The 24206-nt window shown below is 48.2% G+C and overlaps 2 protein-coding genes across 4 annotated transcripts in view; one reads left to right on the top strand and one right to left on the bottom strand.

Moving 5' to 3' along the window:
* Positions 1–27: 27 nt before the first annotated feature.
* Positions 28–24206, bottom strand: part of synr (sayonara) — a 95684-nt gene continuing 71505 nt past the window's right edge. Inside the window, exons 8-13 of one of the 3 annotated variants that reach the window (XM_070088127.1) lie at positions 23147–23254; positions 13264–13347; positions 10461–10565; positions 4243–4365; positions 3337–3442; positions 28–489 (exon numbers count right to left, since the gene is read on the bottom strand). In XM_070088127.1, coding sequence (XP_069944228.1) covers positions 314–489; positions 3337–3442; positions 4243–4365; positions 10461–10565; positions 13264–13347; positions 23147–23254 — 702 coding nt within the window. In that variant the 3' untranslated portion in view covers positions 28–313. Of the gene's footprint in view, positions 490–3336; positions 3443–4242; positions 4366–10460; positions 10566–13263; positions 13378–23146; positions 23255–24206 lie in introns of all 3 variants that reach the window. The other 2 variants (XM_070088128.1, XM_070088129.1) reach the window with 2 other exon arrangements.
* On the top strand, positions 13435–13771 carry LOC138853146 (putative cyclin-dependent serine/threonine-protein kinase DDB_G0272797/DDB_G0274007). The gene is made up of 2 exons (XM_070088132.1): positions 13435–13458; positions 13496–13771. Exons 1-2 carry the CDS (start codon positions 13435–13437, stop codon positions 13769–13771), a joined length of 300 nt encoding a protein of 99 aa, XP_069944233.1.

The following is a 24206-nucleotide window of genomic DNA, read 5'->3' as shown; positions in this document are numbered from 1 at the left end:
ACGGTACATTCAAGCAGCCGGTAACCTGTGTACTATCTACGGCCTACGGTCATATGACCGTAGGCCGTAGATAGTACACAAATGTCCAGTGAAGTAGTTAGCAGTGTTTCATCAGTTTAGAGGATATCGCAACAGCAGGAGAAGCAGTTTCAGCAGCATCAGCAACCTCAGGAGTGGTAGCTACAGCCACAGCAGTAACAGCAGCAGCTACAGAAGCCGCAGCAGCCACAGCAGCTGTAGGAAGAAGTGTAACAGGAGGGGATGGGTCATTCATTACATGAATATTCTTCTCTCTACCCAGGTGGTGTTGACGCTACCCAGAGAGCGCCTTCTTCTGCGCCTCTTCCACCCTCATGCGAGCCCTGCGGTGTCGTCTGGCTACCAGTTTGTCCTGCAGGTTGTCGTTAATACGGCGGGTGTTGCTTTCTTGCTCCCTCATGAACTGTTCCATCTCCTCTCTGTGTTGTCGGGCCAGGTTGTCCAGTTGCTCTGTGGGGCACCAGAAGAGCTGTCACGTACTTAATTAACGGTGGACAGGAAGGCAAGAGGAGGATAGTTAGGAGATCAGGGAAGGGAGAGGCAGGATTGAGGAAGGTAAGCAGGTAGGTAAAGGGAGAGGTAAGGAAGGCATACATGGAAGAAGGAAGGAAGTACGACACTTACAAGCAAACAAAGACGGACAGAAGCAACAGATGCACAAGCCAGGCGAAACTTAAATCAAGTAATAATGTACTGAAGATAAACAACAAAATGTGGGGGATAACAACGCAAGGAAAAACAGAAAATGATTAATCCAAAAGAATAAAAATATACAATTGAGATAAATCAAAGAAAGCGACACACATATACAAGCCAAGTGTCAAGAATTAAGCAAGGGCAATAAAGGCGTTCCTTACGATCGTATCTACTTGAACCTTCTTTTATCTGCAACATTGCAGACTCCTGATGTGTTGATTGCAACGCGAATGGCATACAGCTATCATTCAACATTCCCGTGGTTGTTTTGCATCTTGTATCACGTGTTCACGATTTTTTCATAGATGGGTCTATGAAAGATGAGGTGAAGCATAGAATTGATGAGGGGAAAAGGGTGAGTGGTGCACTTAGGAGTCTGTGGAGACAAAGAACTTTGTCCTTGGAGGCAAAGAGGGGAATGTATGAGAGTATAGTTTTACCAACGCTCTTATATGGGTGTGAAGCATGGGTGATGAATGTTGCAGCGAGGAGAAGGCTGGAGGCAGTGGAGATGTCATGTCTGAGAGCAATGTGTGGTGTGAATATAATGCAGAGAATTCGTAGTTTGGAAGTTAGGAGGAGGTGCGGGATTACCAAAACTGTTGTCCAGAGGGTTGAGGAAGGGTTGTTGAGGTGGTTCGGACATGTAGAGAGAATGGAGCGAAACAGAGTGACTTCAAGAGTGTATCAGTCTGTAGTGGAAGGAAGGCGGGGTAGGGGTCGGCCTAGGAAAGGTTGGAGGGAGGGGGTAAAGGAGGTTTTGTGTGCGAGGGGCTTGGACTTCCAGCAGGCATGCGTGAGCGTGTTTGATAGGAGTGAATGGAGACAAATGGTTTTTAATACTTGACGTGCTGTTGGAGTGTGAGCAAAGTAACATTTATGAAGGGGTTCAGGGAAACCGGCAGGCCGGACTTGAGTCCTGGTGATGGGAAGTACAGTGCCTGCACTCTGAAGGAGGGGTGTTAATGTTGCAGTTTAAAGACTGTAGTGTAAAGCACCCTTCTGGCAAGACAGTGATGGAGTGAATGATGGTGAAAGTTTTTCTTTTTCGGGCCACCCTGCCTTGGTGGGAGTCGGCCAGTGTGATAATAAAATATATATATATATATATATATATATATATATATATATATATATATATATATATATATATATATATATATATATATATATATATATATATATATATATATATATATATATATATATATATATATATATGTCGTGCCGAATAGGCAGAACTTGCGATCTTGGCTTAAATAGCAACGTTCATCTTGCCATATAGGACAAGCAAAAATTTGTGTATGCAATAATTTCGCCAAAATCATTCTGAACCTAACGAAAAAAATATATCTCACTGTGTTTGTTTAACATTAAATTATTTTAAACAAATGTAAAATATATTTACTTGGGTTAGGCTAAAATAAATTGTTCTTGTTATAATAAGGTTAGGTAAGTTTTCTAAGATTCTTTTGGAGCAAAATTAAAATTTTTTACATTAACATTAATGAAAAAAATATATCTTTAAACGTATAAGAGAAAATTTTTAGAAAGGACTTAATTTTAAATGAGTTCTTGCTAATTGACCAGTTTTACATACTCAGCACGACACATATATATATATATATATATATATATATATATATATATATATATATATATATATATATATATATATATATATATATATATATATATATATATATATATATATATATCTTATATTTCCTTTTGGATTCTTAGTTTGTCCACTACGTATAATGTTTCTTGCCATTTAATATTTTTAAAACTGATGTAAAAAGCGACCCACATGAAGAATATACTCACCCAGAAAGAGTTAAATTTTATTAAGGAAATTCATTGATAAGTAAAGTATATAAATGTATTTTATATTATGTATTTTATATTTAGCAAGGTAAGATTCTGTGGTTCGGCTTGATGCTGAGGAACACCAGCAAAGTACAAATTTGGCTGTTTTCTTTGGGAGACTATTACGTCAACATGACTCACGAAATCGTAATGACACGATTGCAAACAAACCATACCCCGGCTGGGATTGAACCCGCGGTCAGAGAGTCTCAAAACTCCAGCCCGTCGCGTTAGCCACTAGACCAGCTAGCCACAATAAGATTCATCCAACTAGGTATATTTCTACACCATAGGAAGGTTAGCACAGGCACCACTGTGACCACAAATGCAAGTTTTTACAGACGAATCTCCAGCTAGCGTGGCCGTGACGAACTCTAGCTCAAGTCCCTTCACTGCCGTCAATATACCTAGTTGGACGAATCTTATTGTGGCTAGCTGGTCTAGTGGCTAACGAGACGGGCTGGAGTTTTGAGACTCTCTGACCGCGGGTTCAATCCCAGCCGGGGTATGGTTTGGGAGACTATTCTTTATCTGATCGTGAAGGTCAACTGGAAATGAAAAGCACGATAAAGGAAATCGAACGGAAAGGAGAGTAAAGTACAGAAAACGTAGAGTGTGCTACAGAAAACGGAGATCGAACTTCAAAAAACGAAAAGTGAACTATAGAAAACGAGAGGAGTAAAAAAAATAAAAATCGTAAAGGTACGTGTATAAAACATGGGTGACACTTACGTTGGTAATGGTCGTACATGTTGCCGAATATGACGGTGTTGGATGGCATGGGTGCCAGCTCGTCTTCGCTCAGCGGTGGAGGAGTGCCAGCCCTCTGGCTCTCCACCTGTAGAGTGCCAGCAACACAGAACTAATGAATGGTGGCAGAGGATTACCGACCACAATCCTGTGAATTATTGTCTTAGCTTTTAGCAACAAGGGCGGCGAGCTGAATATATATTTTTTATTCGTATTGGATAATTCAGATGAGCTCTAGCTCAGGTTAATGCCGTTGTGAATATGATAATGATACACAGTACTGACAAGTTAATGTGACACATATGCAGCAGTTAGGTATCTTTATTCCTAAACGTTTCGCCTACACAGCAGGCTTCTTCAGTCGAGTACAGAGGAGTCAGCCTTGATGACGTTTCAGTCTATGGAACAAAACTCTTCTCCAGGCTGAGGGACTGACCACCTCAAAACTACGTCTTCAAGGATGATGGACTGATTACACCATCCTGATCCACCACGAGGCCTGGTCTCAGACCGGGCCGCGGGGGACGCTGACCTCCGAATCCCTCTCCAGGGATTGAAGAATTCTACTGTATAGGCGAAACGTTTCGGAATAGAGATTCTTAACTGTTGTACACGTGTCTTGCTTATTAATACCGTTGTATTTACAGGCCAAGAGCTGTTATTATGCCCAATCTCAGTTGGAATCTCAGCTCTATCTAAGGTACACTACAATGTCCCTTTAATACTGCCCACTAAATTCAACCGACTTTCAGGTGTCGATTTAATGCTTCGTAAACGAGAATTAACATATTCGTTAAATGTGGGGACAGAAACCGCTTTTCCACCAACTTGTGCTGATAATGTGAAAAGACTGATGAAGGTAAGGCAATAAGAGAGAGCAAGACTCACGTCTCCGTCCACCTTGACGGCCTGACCGTCAGTAACCAGACCCCGGGAAAGCTGATCCAGGTCCACGCTGGTTGTTCCTAGTGTGGTGTCCAGATCGATGTTGGTGCCCCACATCTGTTGTGCCTGCACGAGAATGTATATACCTGAGGCACAGCTGATACGAGGAAGGGGGTGGGAAGTGTTCTAACATGCACACACACACACACGGGGCCAGGAGCTATGAATCGACTCCTGGAACCACAGTTAGGTGAGTACAGGAAATGTGACTCGACCCCTACAATCACAATTAGGTGAGTACACACACACGCACATACACACACACACACACACACACACACACACACACACACACACACACACACACACACACACACACACACACACACACACACACACACACACACACACACACACACACACACACACACACACACACACACACACACACACACACACACACACACACACACACACACACACATGATCATGCTTGCAGATGTTGCAGTAATCTTGCGTAAATGAGAATGATTGCAAATCCCAATAAAAAATACCTGGATAAATTGAATATACAAGGGGAGAGATAAATGGTAGTGCATAGTGAGTGTGAGTGAAGCGATAAGAGGCCCCAGGAGGAATATAGATTGTGTGATGAAATATTGAGAATGTCAGCCAGAGAGAGGAAGCGATGAGTAAGTGCACTCAACACTGCCTCACTGCCTCACTGCCTCAACACTGCCTCAACACTGCCTGAACACTGCCTCAATACTGCCTCATTGCCTCAACACTGCCTCAACACTGCCTCACTGCCTCACTGCCTCAACACTGCCTCAACACTGCCTCAACACTGCCTCAACACTGCCTCAACACTGCCTCAATACTGCCTCAATACTGCCTCAACACTGCCTGAACACTGCCTCAACACTGCCTGAACACTGCCTCAACACTGCCTCAATGCTGCCTCAACACTGCCTCAACACTGCCTCAACACTGCCTCAATACTGCCTCATTGCCTCAACACTGCCTCAACACTGCCTCAATACTGCCTCAACACTGCCTCAGTACTGCCTCAACACTGCCTCAACACTGCCTCAACACTGCCTCAACACTGCCTCAACACTGCCTCAATACTGCCTCAATGCCTCAATACTGCCTCAACACTGCCTCAATACTGCCTCAACACTGCCTCAACACTGCCTCAACACTGCCTCAACACTGCCTCAACACTGCCTCATTGCCTCAATACTGCCTCAATACTGCCTCAACACTGCCTCAACACTGCCTCAACACTGCCTCAATACTGCCCCATTGCCTCAACACTGCCTCAACACTGCCTCAATACTGCCTCAACACTGCCTCAACACTGCCTCAACACTGCCTCAATACTGCCTCATTTCCTCAACACTGCCTCAACACTGCCTCAACACTGCCTCAATACTGCCTCATTGCCTCAACACTGCCTCAACACTGCCTCAATGCTGCCTCAACACTGCCTCAACACTGCTTCCACATGTACACATAGTAAGTTTATTCAGGTATACACAAAGACAGTTACACAGATTATCATACATAGCAGCACATGTGTAGCGAACCCACGATAACCCAAAAAAGTCAGACAAAGTAAGTCTTATTTCTGGTCAACTCCAGATAAAGTCGAATAGACGGTAATAATAATAATAATAATAATAATAATAATAATAATAATAATAAAAATAATAATAATAATAATAATAATAATAATAATATTATTATTATTATTATTATTATTATTATTATTATTATTATTATTATTATTCTGTAAACAAGGAAGCGTTAAATCAGTATGGACTGTTGAAACAATGTAATGGATAAACCATATCACGGATGGGGATAGAACTCGCGATCAGAGAGTAATATAATGGATCAACAGTGTGTAGAGAGGACGGGACACCTCCAGTCACTACACCAGCTGCCACACAGTAAGTCACTACACCAGCTGCCACACAGTAAGTCACTACACCAGCTGCCACACAGTAAGTCACTACACCAGCTACCACACAGTAAGTCACTACACCAGCTGCCACACAGTAAGTCACTACACCAGCTGCCACACAGTAAGTCACTACACCAGCTGCCACACAGTAAGTCACTACACCAGCTGCCACACAGTAAGTCACTACACCAGCTGCCACACAGTAAGTCACTACACCAGCTGCCACACAGTAAGTCACTACACCAGCTGCCACACAGTAAGTCACTACACCAGCTGCAACACAGAAAGTCACTACACCAGCTGCCACACAGTAAGTCACTACACAAGCTGGCATACAGTAAGTCACTACACCAGCTGGTACACAGTCACTACACCAGCTGGCACACAGTAAGTCATTACACCAGCTGGCACACAGTAAGTCACTACACCAGTTGGTACACAGTCACTACACCAGCTGCCACACAGTAAGTCACTACACAAGCTGGCACACTGAAAGTCACTACACCAGCTGGCACACAGTAAGTCACTACACAAGCTGGCATACAGTAAGTCACTACACCAGCTGGTACACAGTCACTACACCAGCTGGCACACAGTAAGTCATTACACCAGCTGGCACACAGTAAGTTACTACACCAGCTGGCACACTGTAAGTCACTACACAAGCTGGCACACAGTAAGTCACTACACCAGCTGCCACACAGTAAGGTCACTACACCAGCTGGTACACAGTCACTACACCAGCTGCCACACAGTAAATCACTACACCAGCTGCCACACAGTAAGTCACTACACCAGCTGCCACACAGTAAGTCACTACACCAGCTGCCACACAGTAAGTCACTACACCAGCTGCCACACAGTAAGTCACTACACCAGCTGCCACACAGTAAGTCACTACACCAGCTACCACACAGTAAGTCATTACACCAGCTGCCACACAGTAAGTCACTACACCAGCTGCCACACAGTAAGTCACTACACCAGCTGCCACACAGTAAGTCACTACACCAGCTGCCACACAGTAAGTCACTACACCAGCTGCCACACAGTAAGTCACTACACCAGCTGCCACACAGTAAGTCACTACACCAGCTGCCACACAGTAAGTCACTACACCAGCTGCCACACAGTAAGTCACTACACCAGCTGCCACACAGTAAGTCACTATACCAGCTGCCACACAGTAAGTCACTACACCAGCTGCCACACAGTAAGTCACTACACCAGCTGCAACACAGTAAGTCACTACACCAGCTGCCACACAGTAAGTCACTACACAAGCTGGCATACAGTAAGTCACTACACCAGCTGGTACACAGTCACTACACCAGCTGGCACACAGTAAGTCATTACACCAGCTGGCACACAGTAAGTCACTACACCAGTTGGTACACAGTCACTACACCAGCTGCCACACAGTAAGTCACTACACAAGCTGGCACACTGAAAGTCACTACACCAGCTGGCACACAGTAAGTCACTACACAAGCTGGCATACAGTAAGTCACTACACCAGCTGGTACACAGTCACTACACCAGCTGGCACACAGTAAGTCATTACACCAGCTGGCACACAGTAAGTTACTACACCAGCTGGCACACTGTAAGTCACTACACAAGCTGGCACACAGTAAGTCACTACACCAGCTGGCACACGGTAAGGTCACTACACCAGCTGGTACACAGTCACTACACCAGCTGCCACACAGTAAATCACTACACCAGCTGCCACACAGTAAGTCACTACACCAGCTGCCACACAGTAAGTCACTACACCAGCTGCCACACAGTAAGTCACTATACCAGCTGGCACACAGTAAGTCACTACACCAGCTACCACACAGTAAGTCACTATACCAGCTGGCACACAGTAAGTCACTACACCAGCTACCACACAGTAAGTCACTACACCAGCTGCCACACAGTAAGTCACTACACCAGCTGCCACACAGTAAGTCACTACACCAGCTGCCACACAGTAAGTCACTACACCAGCTGGCACACAGTAAGTCACTACACCAGCTGCCACACAGTAAATCACTACACCAGCTGGCACACAGTAAGTCACTACACCAGCTGGCACACAGTAAGTCAATACACCAGCTGCCACACAGTAAGTCACTACACCAGCTGCCACACAGTAAGTCACTACACCAGCTGCCACACAGTAAGTCACTACACCAGCTGCCACACAGTAAGTCACTACACCAGCTGCCACACAGTAAGTCACTACACCAGCTACCACACAGTAAGTCACTACACCAGCTACCACACAGTAAGTCACTACACCAGCTGCCACACAGTAAGTCACTACACCAGCTGCCACACAGTAAGTCACTACACCAGCTACCACACAGTAAGTCACTACACCAGCTGCCACACAGTAAGTCACTACACAAGCTGCCACACAGTAAGTCACTACACCAGCTGCCACACAGTAAGTCACTACACCAGCTACCACACAGTAAGTCACTACACCAGCTGCCACACAGTAAGTCACTACACCAGCTGCCACACAGTAAGTCACTACACCAGCTGCCACACAGTAAGTCACTACACCAGCTACCACACAGTAAGTCACTACACCAGCTGGCACACAGTAAGTCACTACACCAGCTGGCACACAGTAAGTCACTACACCAGCTGGCACACAGTAAGTCACTACACCAGCTACCACACAGTAAATCACTACACCAGCTGCCACACAGTAAGTTATTACACCAGCTGCCACACAGTAAGTCACTACACCAGCTGCCACACAGTAAGTCACTACACCAGCTGCCACACAGTAAGTCCCTACACCAGCTGCCACACAGTAAGTCACTACACCAGCTGGCACACAGTAAGTCACTACACCAGCTACCACACAGTAAATCACTACACCAGCTGCCACACAGTAAGTTATTACACCAGCTGCCACACAGTAAGTCACTACACCAGCTGCCACACAGTAAGTCACTACACCAGCTGGCACACAGTAAGTCACTACACCAGCTGGCACACAGTAAGTCACTACACCAGCTGCCACACAGTAAGTCACTACACCAGCTGCCACACAGTAAGTCACTATACCAGCTGGCACACAGTAAGTCACTACACCAGCTGGCACACAGCTGGAAACTGGACATTTGGACGGTTCATCTATATAAAGAATATATGACAAAGGTATAAAGACTAGAGGAAAGACTTATTCCAATGTATAAACACAGAGTTGTATATCTCCGTGTATATACGCTGAGAGTTGTATATCTCCGTGTATATACGCTGAGAGTTGTATATCTCCGTGTATATACGCTGAGAGTTGTATATCTCCGTGTATATACGCTGAGAGTTGTATATCTCCGTGTATATACGCTGAGAGTTGTATATCTCCGTGTATATACGCTGAGAGTTGTATATCTCCGTGTATATACGCTGAGAGTTGTATATCTCCGTGTATATACGCTGAGAGTTGTATATCTCCGTGTATATACGCTGAGAGTTGTATATCTCTGCCTGTGTTGCACTACACCCGTGGTTCACCCCTGCCTGTGTTGCACTACACCCGTGGTTCACCCCTGCCTGTGTTGCGTCACACCCCTGTGGTTCGTCACCCCTGGTTCTGTGTGTTGCGTCACACCCGTGGTTCACCCCTGCCTGTGTTGCGTCACACCCGTGGTTCACCCCTGCCTGTGTTGCGTCACACCCGTGGTTCACCCCTGCCTGTGTTGCGTCACACCCGTGGTTCACCCCTGCCTGTGTTGCACTACACCCGTGGTTCACCCCTGCCTGTGTTGCGTCACACCCGTGGTTCACCCCTGCCTGTGTTGCGTCACACCCGTGGTTCACCCCTGCCTGTGTCGCGTCACACCCGTGGTTCACCCCTGCCTGTGTCGCGTCACACCCGTGGTTCACCCCTGTCTGTGTTGCGTCACACCCGTGGTTCACCCCTGCCTGTGTCGCGTCACACCCGTGGTTCACCCCTGTCTGTGTTGCACTACACCCGTGGTTCACCCCTGCCTGTGTCGCGTCACACCCGTGGTTCACCCCTGTCTGTGTTGCGTCACACCCGTGGTTCACCCCTGCCTGTGTCGCGTCACACCCGTGGTTCACCCCTGCCTGTGTCGCGTCACACCCGTGGTTCACCCCTGCCTGTGTCGCGTCACACCCGTGGTTCACCCCTGCCTGTGTTGCGTCACACCCGTGGTTCACCCCTGCCTGTGTTGCGTCACACTCACGTTCTGGGATGGCACTCAATACGTCTCACCTTCTCCTGGATCAGACGTACTCTCTCCCGACGCAGCTCCAGTGTCTTCGCCATCACCTTCTGATTAATGTCGTGCAAATCCTTCATGATCGTCGTATTGATCACCTGAAACACCGCCACAACACATCACCATCTAAATTTATTTCCAGAGTTAATATTCCACGATTAAACATTCGTATACAGTCATAAATAAACCTAAAATAAATCTCCTGTTAGGTTTATTTCCAGAGTTAATATTCCAGGATAAAACATTCATATAGAGTTACAAATATATCTATTTTTTACATATATTTTGACAAAGGTTTTATTCTATGAAGGGATACTTTCGTATGAAAGTTTATTAGGAGTTTAAGACTACATTAGTATGGGGAATGAGGGCGGGAAGGATCAGGACTGTTTAGTTGGTTGAGCAACTGACTGGTAAGTGTTTGGTGAGCCACGATGTTTAGTTGGTTGAGTAACTGACTGGTAAGTGTTTGGTGAGCCACGATGTTTAGTTGGTTGAGTAACTGACTGGTAAGTGTTTGGTGAGCCACGATGTTTAGTTGGTTGAGTAACTGACTGGTAAGTGTTTGGTGAGCCACGATGTTTAGTTGGTTGAGTAACTGACTGGTAAGTGTTTGGTGAACCACGATGTTTATTTGGTTGAGCAACTGACTGGTAAGTGTTTGGTGAACCACGATGTTTAGTTGGTTGAGTAACTGACTGGTAAGTGTTTGGTGAGCCACGATGTTTAGTTGGTTGAGTAACTGACTGGTAAGTGTTTGGTGAGCCACGATGTTTAGTTGGTTGAGTAACTGACTGGTAAGTGTTTGGTGAGCCACGATGTTTAGTTGGTTGAGTAACTGACTGGTAAGTGTTTGGTGAGCCACGATGTTTAGTTGGTTGAGTAACTGACTGGTAAGTGTTTGGTGAGCCACGATGTTTAGTTGGTTGAGTAACTGACTGGTAAGTGTTTGGTGAGCCACGATGTTTAGTTGGTTGAGTAACTGACTGGTAAGTGTTTGGTGAACCACGATGTTTAGTTGGTTGAGTAACTGACTGGTAAGTGTTTGGTGAGCCACGATGTTTAGTTGGTTGAGTAACTGACTGGTAAGTGTTTGGTGAGCCACGATGTTTAGTTGGTTGAGTAACTGACTGGTAAGTGTTTGGTGAACCACGATGTTTAGTTGGTTGAACAACTGATTGGTAAGTGTTTGGTGAACCACGATGTTTAGTTGGTTGAGTAACTGACTGGTAAGTGTTTGGTGAGCCACGATGTTTAGTTGGTTGAGCAACTGACTGGTAAGTGTTTGGTGAGCCACGATGTTTAGTTGGTTGAGTAACTGACTGGTAAGTGTTTGGTGAACCACGATGTTTAGTTGGTTGAGCAACTGATTGGTAAGTGTTTGGTGAACCACGATGTTTAGTTGGTTGAGCAACTGACTGGTAAGTGTTTGGTGAGCCACGATGTTTAGTTGGTTGAGCAACTGACTGGTAAGTGTTTGGTGAGCCACGATGTTTAGTTGGTTGAGTAACTGACTGGTAAGTGTTTGGTGAGCCACGATGTTTAGTTGGTTGAGCAACTGACTGGTAAGTGTTTGGTGAGCCACGATGTTTAGTTGGTTGAGTAACTGACTGATAAGTGTTTGGTGAGCCACGATGTTTAGTTGGTTGAGTAACTGACTGGTAAGTGTTTGGTGAGCCACGATGTTTAGTTGGTTGAGCAACTGACTGGTAAGTGTTTGGTGAGCCACGATGTTTAGTTGGTTGAGTAACTGACTGGTAAGTGTTTGGTGAGCCACGATGTTTAGTTGGTTGAGTAACTGACTGGTAAGTGTTTGGTGAACCACGATGTTTAGTTGGTTGAGCAACTGACTGGTAAGTGTTTGGTGAACCACGATGTTTAGTTGGTTGAGTAACTGACTGGTAAGTGTTTGGTGAGCCACGATGTTTAGTTGGTTGAGTAACTGACTGGTAAGTGTTTGGTGAACCACGATGTTTAGTTGGTTGAGCAACTGACTGGTAAGTGTTTGGTGAACCACGATGTTTAGTTGGTTGAGTAACTGACTGGTAAGTGTTTGGTGAACCACGATGTTTAGTTGGTTGAGTAACTGACTGGTAAGTGTTTGGTGAGCCACGATGTTTAGTTGGTTGAGTAACTGACTGGTAAGTGTTTGGTGAGCCACGATGTTTAGTTGGTTGAGTAACTGACTGGTAAGTGTTTGGTGAACCACGATGTTTAGTTGGTTGAGCAACTGACTGGTAAGTGTTTGGTGAACCACGATGTTTAGTTGGTTGAGTAACTGACTGGTAAGTGTTTGGTGAGCCACGATGTTTAGTTGGTTGAGTAACTGACTGGTAAGTGGTGAGCCACGATGTTTAGTGGTATTTTTGGTAATTTAGGTGCGTTGGTAATTTAGTGTATTTAGTGCATTTTGGTAATTTAGTGGTATTTTTGGTAGTTTAGGTGCGTTGTTGACAATGAGGATGAGAGGAGGAGTGGGGATACTCACTGTGAGAGGGTGGATACGGTGAGGTGGGGGATACTCACTTGAGGGGAATACTCACTGTATAGAGGGGAATACTTACTGCATAGAGGGGAATACCCACTGTATAGAGGGGAATACTCACTGTATAGAGGGGAATACTCACTTTATAGAGGGGAATACTCACTGTATAGAGGGGAATACTCACTGTATAGAGGGGAATACTCACTGTATAGAGGGGAATACTCACTGTATAGAGGGGAATACTCACTGTATAGAGGGGAATACTCACTGTATAGAGGGGAATACTCACTGTATAGAGGGGTGATACTCACTGTGTCAAACCACTGGAGGAGAGCATTAGCTCTCTTGTACGTTGTGGAGTAGCATGACTGAGCGTGGTCATGGCGATCAGGGCTCTGCATGTCCGTAAACACGTACTCCGCCGCCTGAGGGATACACACACACACACACGGTTAGAGGGATACACAGAGCTACTTCAGCACATGTCCACTACACCTACTAGCAAAGCACATCATAACTAGATTATCTGTTACCACCAACTAGCAAAAAGTACTACAGCAGCAGCAGCAGCAGCAGCAGCAGCAGCAGCAGCAGCAGCAGCAGCAGCAGCAGCAGCAGCAGCAGCAGCAGCAGCAGCAGCAGCAGCAGCAGCAGCAGCAGCAGCAGCAGCAGCAGCAGCAGCAGCAGCAGCAGCAGCAGCAGCTGCAGCAGCTGCAGCAGCAGCAGCAGCAGCAGCAGCAGCAGCAGCAGCAGCAGCAGCAGCAGCAGCAGCAGCAGCAGCAGCAGCAGCAGCAGCAACCGAGCAACGGGGCTGCGTAAGGAATCTCGAGTGTACTGCTAGTTGCCTGCTATCGTGTTACTGAGATTTCACAAGTCATGTGGAAGTAGAGCGTGTCAGTAGGTCAGACAAGCGTAGAGATGTAGGAGGAATCTCCGTGTCAGTAGGTCAGACAAGCGTAGAGATGTAGGAGGAATCTCCGTGTCAGTAGGTCAGACAAGCGTAGAGATGTAGGAGGAATCTCCGTGTCAGTAGGTCAGACAAGCGTAGAGGTGTAGGAGGAATCTCCGTGTCAGTAGGTCAGACAAGCGTAGAGATGTAGGAGGAATCTCCGTGTCAGTAGGTCAGACAAGCGTAGAGGTGTAGGAGGAATCTCCGTGTCAGTAGGTCAGACAAGCGTAGAGATGTAGGAGGATTCTCCGTGTCAGTAGGTCAGACAAGCGTAGAGATGTAGGAGGAATCTCCGTGTCAGTAGGTCAGACAAGCGTAGAGATGTAGGAGGAATCTCCGTGTCAGTAGGTCAGACAAGCGTAGAGATGTAGGAGGAATCTCCGTGTCAGTAGGTCAGACAAGCGTAGAGATGTAGGACGAATCTCCGTGTCAGTAGGTCAGACAAGCGTAGAGATGTAGGAGGAATCTCCGTGTCAGTAGGTCAGACAAGCGTAGAGGTGTAGGAGGAATCTCCGTGTCAGTAGGTCAGACAAGCGTAGAGGTGTAGGAGGAATCTCCGTGTCAGTAGGTCAGACAAGCGTAGAGGTGTAGGAGGAATCTCCGTGTCAGTAGGTCAGACAAGCGTAGAGGTGTAGGAGGAATCTCCGTGTCAGTAGGTCAGACAAGCGTAGAGGTGTAGGAGGAATCTCCGTGTCAGTAGGTCAGACAAGCGTAGAGGTGTAGGAGGAATCTCCGTGTCAGTAGGTCAGACAAGCGTAGAGGTGTAGGAGGAATCTCCGTGTCAGTAGGTCAGACAAGCGTAGAGGTGTAGGAGGAATCTCCGTGTCAGTAGGTCAGACAAGCGTAGAGGTGTAGGAGGAATCTCCGTGTCAGTAGGTCAGACAAGCGTAGAGGTGTAGGAGGAATCTCCGTGTCAGTAGGTCAGACAAGCGTAGAGGTGTAGGAGGAATCTCCGTGTCAGTAGGTCAGACAAGCGTAGAGGTGTAGGAGGAATCTCCGTGTCAAGGATACCATCACGTTGCTGTTTCAGTAAGCAATTAATATATAGTACGTGTCTGATATAACATTATCTTGTAATCTATATGCAAAGAATTCCTCTAGAGCTCTACACTCGCTTAGTTTCTTAGTATTACCTAGTCTGTTGGTATTACCTAGTCTCTTGGTATTACCTAGTCTCTTGGTATTACCTACTTTCATTAATGAACTCCGATCACCCGTGACGTGAAAAAGACGTCTGTATGTTGTATCGTGTCTGTTGATGTTAATAATACAAATATATGTATAAAGGTTTACCTTGCCAGGAGTGAGGTTGGTGGATGTAACAGCAACGTGGGCCGCAGGGAGGAGGCGAGTACAGCAGCGTGGGCCGCAGGGAGGAGGCGAGTACAGCAGCGTGGGCCGCAGGGAGGAGGCGAGTACAGCAGCGTGGGCCGCAGGGGGCAGGCGAGTACAGCAGCGTGGGCCGCAGGGAGCAGGCGAGCAGGAGGAACGATCATCATTAGTTACAGAAACATTCTATAATATTCATGCATATTCATTCAATAGTGTACAAGTTTAGTCATTGCTTAACAATAATACCTCGCCGAGGTAGATCATCAACGTGGCAACTATCAGAGAGAAATAAACACGCATGCAAACACTTAAGAACATTTTTACTGAAGATGTTTCGGTCCTGGGACCTTGATCCTTCACGTTTCGGTTCTGGAACCTTGAACTTTCACCTTTCGGTCCTGGGACTTTGATCCCTCACTGTATTTGCAGTTATTAACGCCACATGACCGAAACGTCTTCAGTAAAGGTGTCGTAAGTGAGTACACTGATGTACATGTCGACTCCCTTCTTACCGTAAATAGTGATAACTGAACACATAAATGCAATATAGATCTTGTACAAGACTGAATAAAAAGAGGCATGAAGTCTGAGACGTGTTACTGCCCCAGGTTACACAATTGTGTAATTGGTAAACACTTCACTCTGAACGTGTTAAGATTGCTATGATACATGGTGTGAAAGTTTTAAAAAAACTTGAAGGGTGAGCCGAGTTTCAGACGGTATTGAAGTCTCTGTTGAAATATTGCTAGTGCCTTTTGAAATATTTAGAAGCAACGTGAAGTTTGAACTTGTCTCTGTTGAGATTTCTGAATGTAGCTGATATTGTTTTTCTGTGCATTTCAGTGGACAGGTTTGGTGTTTCCCAATAATAATAATAATAATAATAATAATAATAATAATAATAATAATAATAATAATAATAATAATAATAATAATAATAATAATAATAATAGTAATATAGCATTCTTTTATCTATGGTAATAGTTTTTATTTGACCTCAGCAAGCTTGTCCAATACGTAAAGTAGTACTGTATGCAGCGCTATATTACACTTCTTACAGTCTAAAAATATGCAGTTCACCCATCCCTCTCTTTCCTGACTGACCTTTGTTAATCTGTTATATTTCTTTGTAAGTCACGACCTTCCATTACTAAATCCACGTTGGCGTTCTCTCAAGAATTTACTTCTTTTATGATGTTTATCATGTTACACTCTGTGAGGACGCTGCTCTGTGCGTGATCACTTGCCTTTACTGAATACTGATATTACGTTTGTTATCTTCGAGTCGTCTGGCAATTCGTGGGTCAGTAATGACTTGTGTGGGTGCCATGTATAGTGTTTCAACTGGTAATGCTCGTGGTGATATTCTGGTCCTGATGCCTTTGTGGTAAATGTTATCAGGTATTTCTTTACTTCCTAATTTGTGGCTTCAAGGCAGCATAACTCTGCTTCCTTATGTCCCTGGTAATGGTTCTCTTTCGTTAGTCAAGACGCGATAAAATCTTCCGATAGCTCGCTGAATAATTACATTATTTCCTGAAAGTGTTCGCTGTTCTTTTGCAGCGTTACATTTTCAACCTTTAATGTCATTTTTCTTCTAGTGCGACTTTGTTTTTGTGACTTCAGCCTCCCTCCTCACCCGAAAAGAGTCAATTATGATTTTTTCGATACCTTGCCTGTTCTCTGACATCAGATATGATCTTTTTTCCCCTGTTTATTTGTTCGTGTTTCTGGTTTTTGTCTCTTTACATTACGATCAAGCCTTGAGTTCTTTCAGTGTCTGCTGTCTATTATCCCAAAGGTTGATATAAACTTGTGTGTCATTTCTCAGTACTTCTAGATGAAAATCTTCGTCATTACCTGACTGGGCTGTTCCCTCAATTCATCAACCCCTTTGTGCTTGTGCCAGAAAATGCCCACTCCATCATCATCCTATATACATATCAGTTTCATCCATTTTCAATTTCTCCTTACTTTAGCTTCCTTTAGGTAGCAGAATGTCAACACAGAGTGAGTGCTTTGCTCTAAGGGTAATTTACTTCTTTCCTATGCCAGTTTTACTGGAGGTAAAGATAAGATTCAGCCATACCAGCTCCTCACTGCCTCTTACTCTCGTTGCTTAATTAAGGAAGTTCTACATTACAGATTTAAGAAGCTTTCTTCTCTACGTCTCTAGTATCCTCACATGCGCTGCCTTTCTTCCAGCTTATATCTCCATGGCTGAAATATTGCACTTTCATTACGTTAGCCTTTGTTCTGGTTGCTGCTTCTGCAATCTGTTAACATTGTTTATCGCTGCAACAATACCTTCGGACCTCCTGTAGTGACTGATCCCCTTATATAACCCGAGAACTAAACAAAGCTTGTAACTGACTCTTCCCATGTCAACAAGTTTTAGATCCGAAACGCTGCTGCTCCTGACCTATTTCTCTTCTTTCATCATCATTATGGAATATCCTCTGGGGAACACCTCACATGTAACCCCGCCAGTTAGTTTAGTCTCTGTGATCACGACGAGGCAGGTATTTTTTCATTTTTTAGTGCCATTTAATTGTTATTTTTATCAGTTGTTCCATCTATGTGATTGATAAATTAGACACATGTGCAACTCTTGGGTATCTTTATTGAGGAAACGTTTCGCCACACAGTGGCTTCATCAGTCCATACATAGGAGAAACTTGAAGAACAGGAGGAGAATGAGGTAATCAGTCCCTCAACCTTGAGTCGATGTGGTCAGTCCATCAATCTTGAATAGAATACGGCATATGAGCGGAGAAGCAGCTTATAAACCGTAGGCAGGAGAGGTGCAGCAGTCGTAGGTGGTGTCACATTTGTTCAATGTGGAAGTAGGTCGTGCCCAAGTGTTAGGCAAGCAAAGAATTCCCAAGTATTAAGATCCCAAGAAGTTGCAGTGTCATCTACAATCTATGTGATTGTAGGTTAAGGTCAGAATGGGAATGAGTTGGGTGAATGTATAAAGTCTGAATGACAGGTGACTGGGTGAATGTGGTTAAATACTCAGGAGTGACTTTACATACATTAATTTGACTAACATTCGTGTGTGTTGTGAATGTTTCTGATTCCTGTCTCTCTGCTCCTTCGTCATCATCTCTAAGATCCATTCCAATTGTTTCTTTAAACTCGTTTACGCATTCTCTGTCACATATTCATCACTTATTCTTCTATCTCCTTTTACTTTTACAGGCTGCGTGGGTTGTGACGGCTGCATGGGTTGTGACAGCCGTCACAACCCATGCAGCCGTCACAACCCACGCAGCCGTCACAACCCACGCAGCCGTCACAACCCACGCAGCCGTCACAACCCACGCAGCCGTCACAACCCACGCAGCCGTCACAACCCATGCAGCCGTCACAACCCACGCAGCCGTCACAACCCACGCAGCCGTCACAACCCACGCAGCCGTCACAACCCACGCAGCCGTCACAACCCACGCAGCCGTCACAACCCATGCAGCCGTCACAACCCACGCAGCCGTCACAACCCACGCAGCCGTCACAACCCACGCAGCCGTCACAACCCACGCAGCCGTCACAACCCACGCAGCCGTCACAACCCACGCAGCCGTCACAACCCATGCAGCCGTCACAACCCACGCAGCCGTAACAACCCACGCAGCCGTCACAACTCATGCAGCCGTCACAACCCATGCAGCCGTCACAACCCACGCAGCCGTCACAACCCATGCAGCCGTCACAACCCATGCAGCCGTCACAACCCATGCAGCGGTCACAACCCATGCAGCCGTCACAACCCACGCAGCCGTCACAACCCATGCAGCAGTCACAACCCACGCAGCCGTCACAACTCATGCAGCCGTCACAACCCATGCAGCCGTCACAACCCATGCAGCCGTAACAACCCATGCAGCCGTCACAACCCACGCAGCCGTCACAACCCACGCAGCCGTCACAACCCATGCAGCCGTCACAACCCATGCAGCCGTCACAACCCATGCAGCCGTCACAACACACGCAGCCGTCACAACCCACGCAGCCGTGACAAACCCACGCAGCCGTCACAACCCACGCAGCCATGACAACCCATGCAGCCGTGACAACCCATGCAGCCGTGACAACCCATGCAGCCGTCACAACCCACGCAGCCGTCACAACCCACGCAGCCGTCACAACCCATGCAGCCGTCACAACCCACGCAGCCGTCACAACCCATGCAGCCGTCACAACCGCAGCCGTCACAACCCATGCAGCCGTCACAACCCACGCAGCCGTCACAACCCACGCAGCAGCGTCACAACCCACGCAGCCGTCACAACCCATGCAGCCGTCACAACCCATGCAGCCGTCACAACATGCAGCGGTCACAATCCATACAGCCGTCACAACCCACGCAGCCGTCACAACCCATGCAGTCACAACCCACGCAGCCGTCACAACTCATGCAGCCGTCACAACCCATGAAGCCGTCACAACCCATGTAGCCGTCACAACCCATGCAGCCGTCACAACCCATGCAGCCGTCACAACACACGCAGCCGTCACAACCCACGCAGCCGTCACAAATCACGCAGCCGTCACAACCCATGCAGCCGTCACAACCCATGCAGCCGTCACAACCCACGCAGCCGTCACAACCTACGCAGCCGTCACAACCCATGCAGCCGTCACAACCCACGCAGCCGTCACAACCCATGCAGCCGTCACAACCCGTGCAGCCGTCACAACCCATGCAGCGGTCACAAGCCATGCAGCCGTCACAACCCATGCAGCCGTCACAACCCATGCAGCCGTCAGAACCCATGCAGCCGTCACAACTCATGCAGCCGTCACAACCCATGCAGCCGTCACAGCCCATGCAGCCGTCACAACCCATGCAGCCGTCACAGCCCACGCAGCCGTCACAACCCACGCAGCCGTCACAACCCATGCAGCCGTCACAACCCATGCAGCCGTCACAACCCATGCAGCCGTCACAACACACGCAGCCGTCACAACCCATGCAGCCGTCACAACCCACGCAGACGTCACAACCCACGCAGCCGTCACAACCCACGCAGCCATGACAACCCATGCAGCCGTGACAACCCATGCAGCCGTCACAACCCATGCAGCCGTCACAACCCACGCAGCCGTCACAACCCACGCAGCCGTCACAACCCACGCAGCCGTCACAACCCATGCAGCCGTCACAACCCATGCAGCCGTCACAACCCACGCAGCCGTCACAACCCATGCAGCCGTCACAACCCATGCAGCCGTCACAACCCACGCAGCCGTCACAACCCATGCAGCCGTCACAACTCATGCAGCGGTCACAATCCATACAGCCGTCACAACCCACGCAGCCGTCACAACCCATGCAGCAGTCACAACCCACGCAGCCGTCACAACTCATGCAGCCGTCACAACCCATGCAGCCGTCACAACCCATGTAGCCGTCACAACCCATGCAGCCGTCACAAACCATGCAGCCGTCACAACCCACGCAGCCGTCACAACCCATGCAGCCGTCAAAACCCACGCAGCCGTCACAGCCCATGCAGCCGTCACAACCCACGCAGCTGTCACAACCCACGCAGCCGTCACAACCCATGCAGCCGTCACAACCCATGCAGACGTCACAACCCACGCAGTCGTCACAACCCATGCAGCCGTCACAACCCATGCAGCCGTCACAACACACGCAGCCGTCACAACCCACGCAGCCGTCACAACCTACGCAGCCATGACAACCCATGCAGCCGTCACAACCCATGCAGCCGTCACAACCCACGCAGCCGTCACAACCCATGCAGCCGTCACAACCCATGCAGCCGTCACAACCCACGCAGCCGTCACAACCCATGCAGCCGTCACAACCCATGCAGCCGTCACAACCCACGCAGCCGTCACAACCCACGCAGCCGTCACAACCCACGCAGCCGTCACAACCCACGCAGCCGTCACAACCCACGCAGCCGTCACAACCCACGCAGCCGTCACAACCCACGCAGCCGTCACAACCCACGCAGCCGTCACAACCCATGCAGCCGTCACAACCCACGCAGCCGTCACAACCCATGCAGCCGTCACAACCCACGCAGCCGTCACAACCCATGCAGCCGTCACAACCCATGCAGCCGTCACAACCCACGCAGCCGTCACAACCCAAGCAGCCGTCTCAACCCATGAAGCCGTCACAACCCATGCAGCCGTCACAACCCACGCAGCCGTCACAACCCATGCAGCCGTCACAAATCACGCAGCCGTCACAACCCATGCAGCCGTCACAACCCACGCAGCCGTCACAACCCATGCAGCCGTCACAACCCACGCAGCCGTCACAACCCATGCAGCCGTCACAACCCATGTAGCCGTCACAACCCATGCAGCCGTCACAACCCACGCAGCCGTCACAACCCACGCAGCCGTCACAACCCACGCAGCCGTCACAACCCATGAAGCCGTCACAACCCACGCAGCCGTCACAACCCATGCAGCCGTCACAACCCATGCAGCCGTCACAACCCACGCAGCCGTCACAACCCATGCAGCCGTCACAACCCATGCAGCCGTCACAACTCATGCAGCGGTCACAATCCATACAGCCGTCACAACCCACGCAGCCGTCACAACCCATGCAGCAGTCACAACCCACGCAGCCGTCACAACTCATGCAGCCGTCACAACCCATGTAGCCGTCACAACCCATGCAGCCGTCACAACCCACGCAGCCGTCACAACCCATGCAGCCGTCACAAATCACGCAGCCGTCACAACCCATGCAGCCGTCACAACCCATGCAGCCGTCACAACCCACGCAGCCGTCACAACCCATGCAGCCGTCACAACCCATGCAGCCGTCACAACCCACGCAGCCGTCACAACCCATGCAGCCGTCACAACTCATGCAGCGGTCACAATCCATACAGCCGTCACAACCCACGCAGCCGTCACAACCCATGCAGCAGTCACAACCCACGCAGCCGTCACAACTCATGCAGCCGTCACAACCCATGCAGCCGTCACAACCCATGTAGCCGTCACAACCCATGCAGCCGTCACAAACCATGCAGCCGTCACAACCCATGCAGCCGTCACAACCCATGCAGACGTCACAACCCACGCAGCCGTCACAACCCACGCAGCCGTCACAACCCATGTAGCCGTCACAACCCATGCAGCCGTCACAACCCATGCAGCCGTCACAACACACGCAGCCGTCACAACCCACGCAGCCGTCACAACCTACGCAGCCATGACAACCCATGCAGCCGTCACAACCCATGCAGCCGTCACAACCCATGCAGCCGTCACAACCCATGCAGCCGTCACAACCCATGCAGCCGTCACAACCCACGCAGCCGTCACAACCCACGCAGCCGTCACAACCCACGCAGCCGTCACAACCCATGCAGCCGTCACAACCCGTACAGTCATTAAAACCATGCAGCCATAACAACCCATGCAGTTTCACCCCACGCAGCCGTAACAGCCTACGCAGCCGTTGACCCATGCAGCCGTAACAACCCACGCTATGTCACACCCATGCAGTCATAACAGCCGTCATGCTAGCGGTCACCCATGCAGCCGTAACAACCCTGCTAGTTGTCAACCCATGCAGTCATAACAGCCTATGCTATGTTGACCCATGCAGCCATAACAGCCTATGCTATGTTGACCCATGCAGTCATAACAGCCTATGCTATGTTGACCCATGCAGCCATAACAGCCTATGCTATGTTGACCCATGCAGTCATAACAGCCTATGCTATGTTGACCCATGCAGTCATAACAGCCTGTGCTATGTTGACCCATGCAGTCATAACAGCCTATGTTATGTTGACCCATGCAGCCATAACAGCCTATGCTATCGTAGCAACATATGCCATCATAGGAACCCATATTATATACACCATTAGGCACAATTTGAGACAGATGCCACCTGTACCCACCTGACCAAGGCCTCCTGGGTAGTTCTGATTGCTGGGGTCACCACTGGGTGCGCTGCTGCGCCTCTTACGGACATGCTCAGGGGGTGACCACCCGCTTCCCTCACCTCCCTGCTTGAGAGGAAACAACTGTCACAACCCGGAACTTTCACTATCCCTCACCCCTACACACAGAGCATACCAGCCCTTTCATTATCCCTCACCCCTACACACAGAGCATACCAGCACTTTCACTATCCCTCACCCCTACACACAGAGCATACCAGCACTTTCACTATCCCTCACCCCAACACACAGAGCATACCAGCACTTTCACTATCCCTCACCCCTACACACAGAGCATACCAGCACTTTCACTATCCCTCACCCCTACACACAGAGCATACCAGCACTTTCACTATCCCTCACCCCTACACACAGAGCATACCAGCACTTTCACTCTCCCTTACATTTCACTGAAGATGGGGCAACTACTGGGAAGATATTAGGCTTCCATACAAGCACGGAGGACAGGAAAGAGGCTGTGAATTACAGGCAAGAGTCACTGAACATTTACACTGTCCACAGTAACGGGAAAGATGGCCAGGGAGACGTTGTTTGAGCCCTGAGAGAGAAGGAACCTCGCTATAGCAGCCCAGGAAAGATGGCCAGGGAGACTTTGTTTGAGCCCTGAGAGAGAAGGAACCTCGCTATAGCAGCCCAGGAAAGATGGCCAGGGAGACTTTGTTTGAGCCCTGAGAGAGAAGGAACCTCGCTATAGTAGCCCAGCATGGATTTAGGTAAGTTAAAAGTCTTACCGTACTAATGTACTTATGTTATACAGCAGAATAACGAAGATCAACGAAGGCAGGAATGGTTTTGGACTGCAGGTAAGCATTTGACACGGTACCCCAACCAGCGATTAATTCATAAATTAGAAGAACAGTAGTAAAAGGTACAACAAGGAGGTACAGAGCATGGAGACAGCTAACGAACAGAGGACAGACGATGATGATAAGAGACGGACCTTTAAGGATGGATAAAGAGGTAACATGAAAAGTCTCCCTAGAGCTCTGTACCAAGA

The sequence above is a fragment of the Cherax quadricarinatus genome, chromosome 23 (genome assembly GCF_038502225.1).
Source record: "Cherax quadricarinatus isolate ZL_2023a chromosome 23, ASM3850222v1, whole genome shotgun sequence".
Classification (NCBI taxonomy): domain Eukaryota; kingdom Metazoa; phylum Arthropoda; class Malacostraca; order Decapoda; family Parastacidae; genus Cherax; species Cherax quadricarinatus.
The sequence above is the reverse complement of the archived record's forward strand: the minus strand, read 5'-3'. Positions and strand labels throughout refer to the sequence as shown.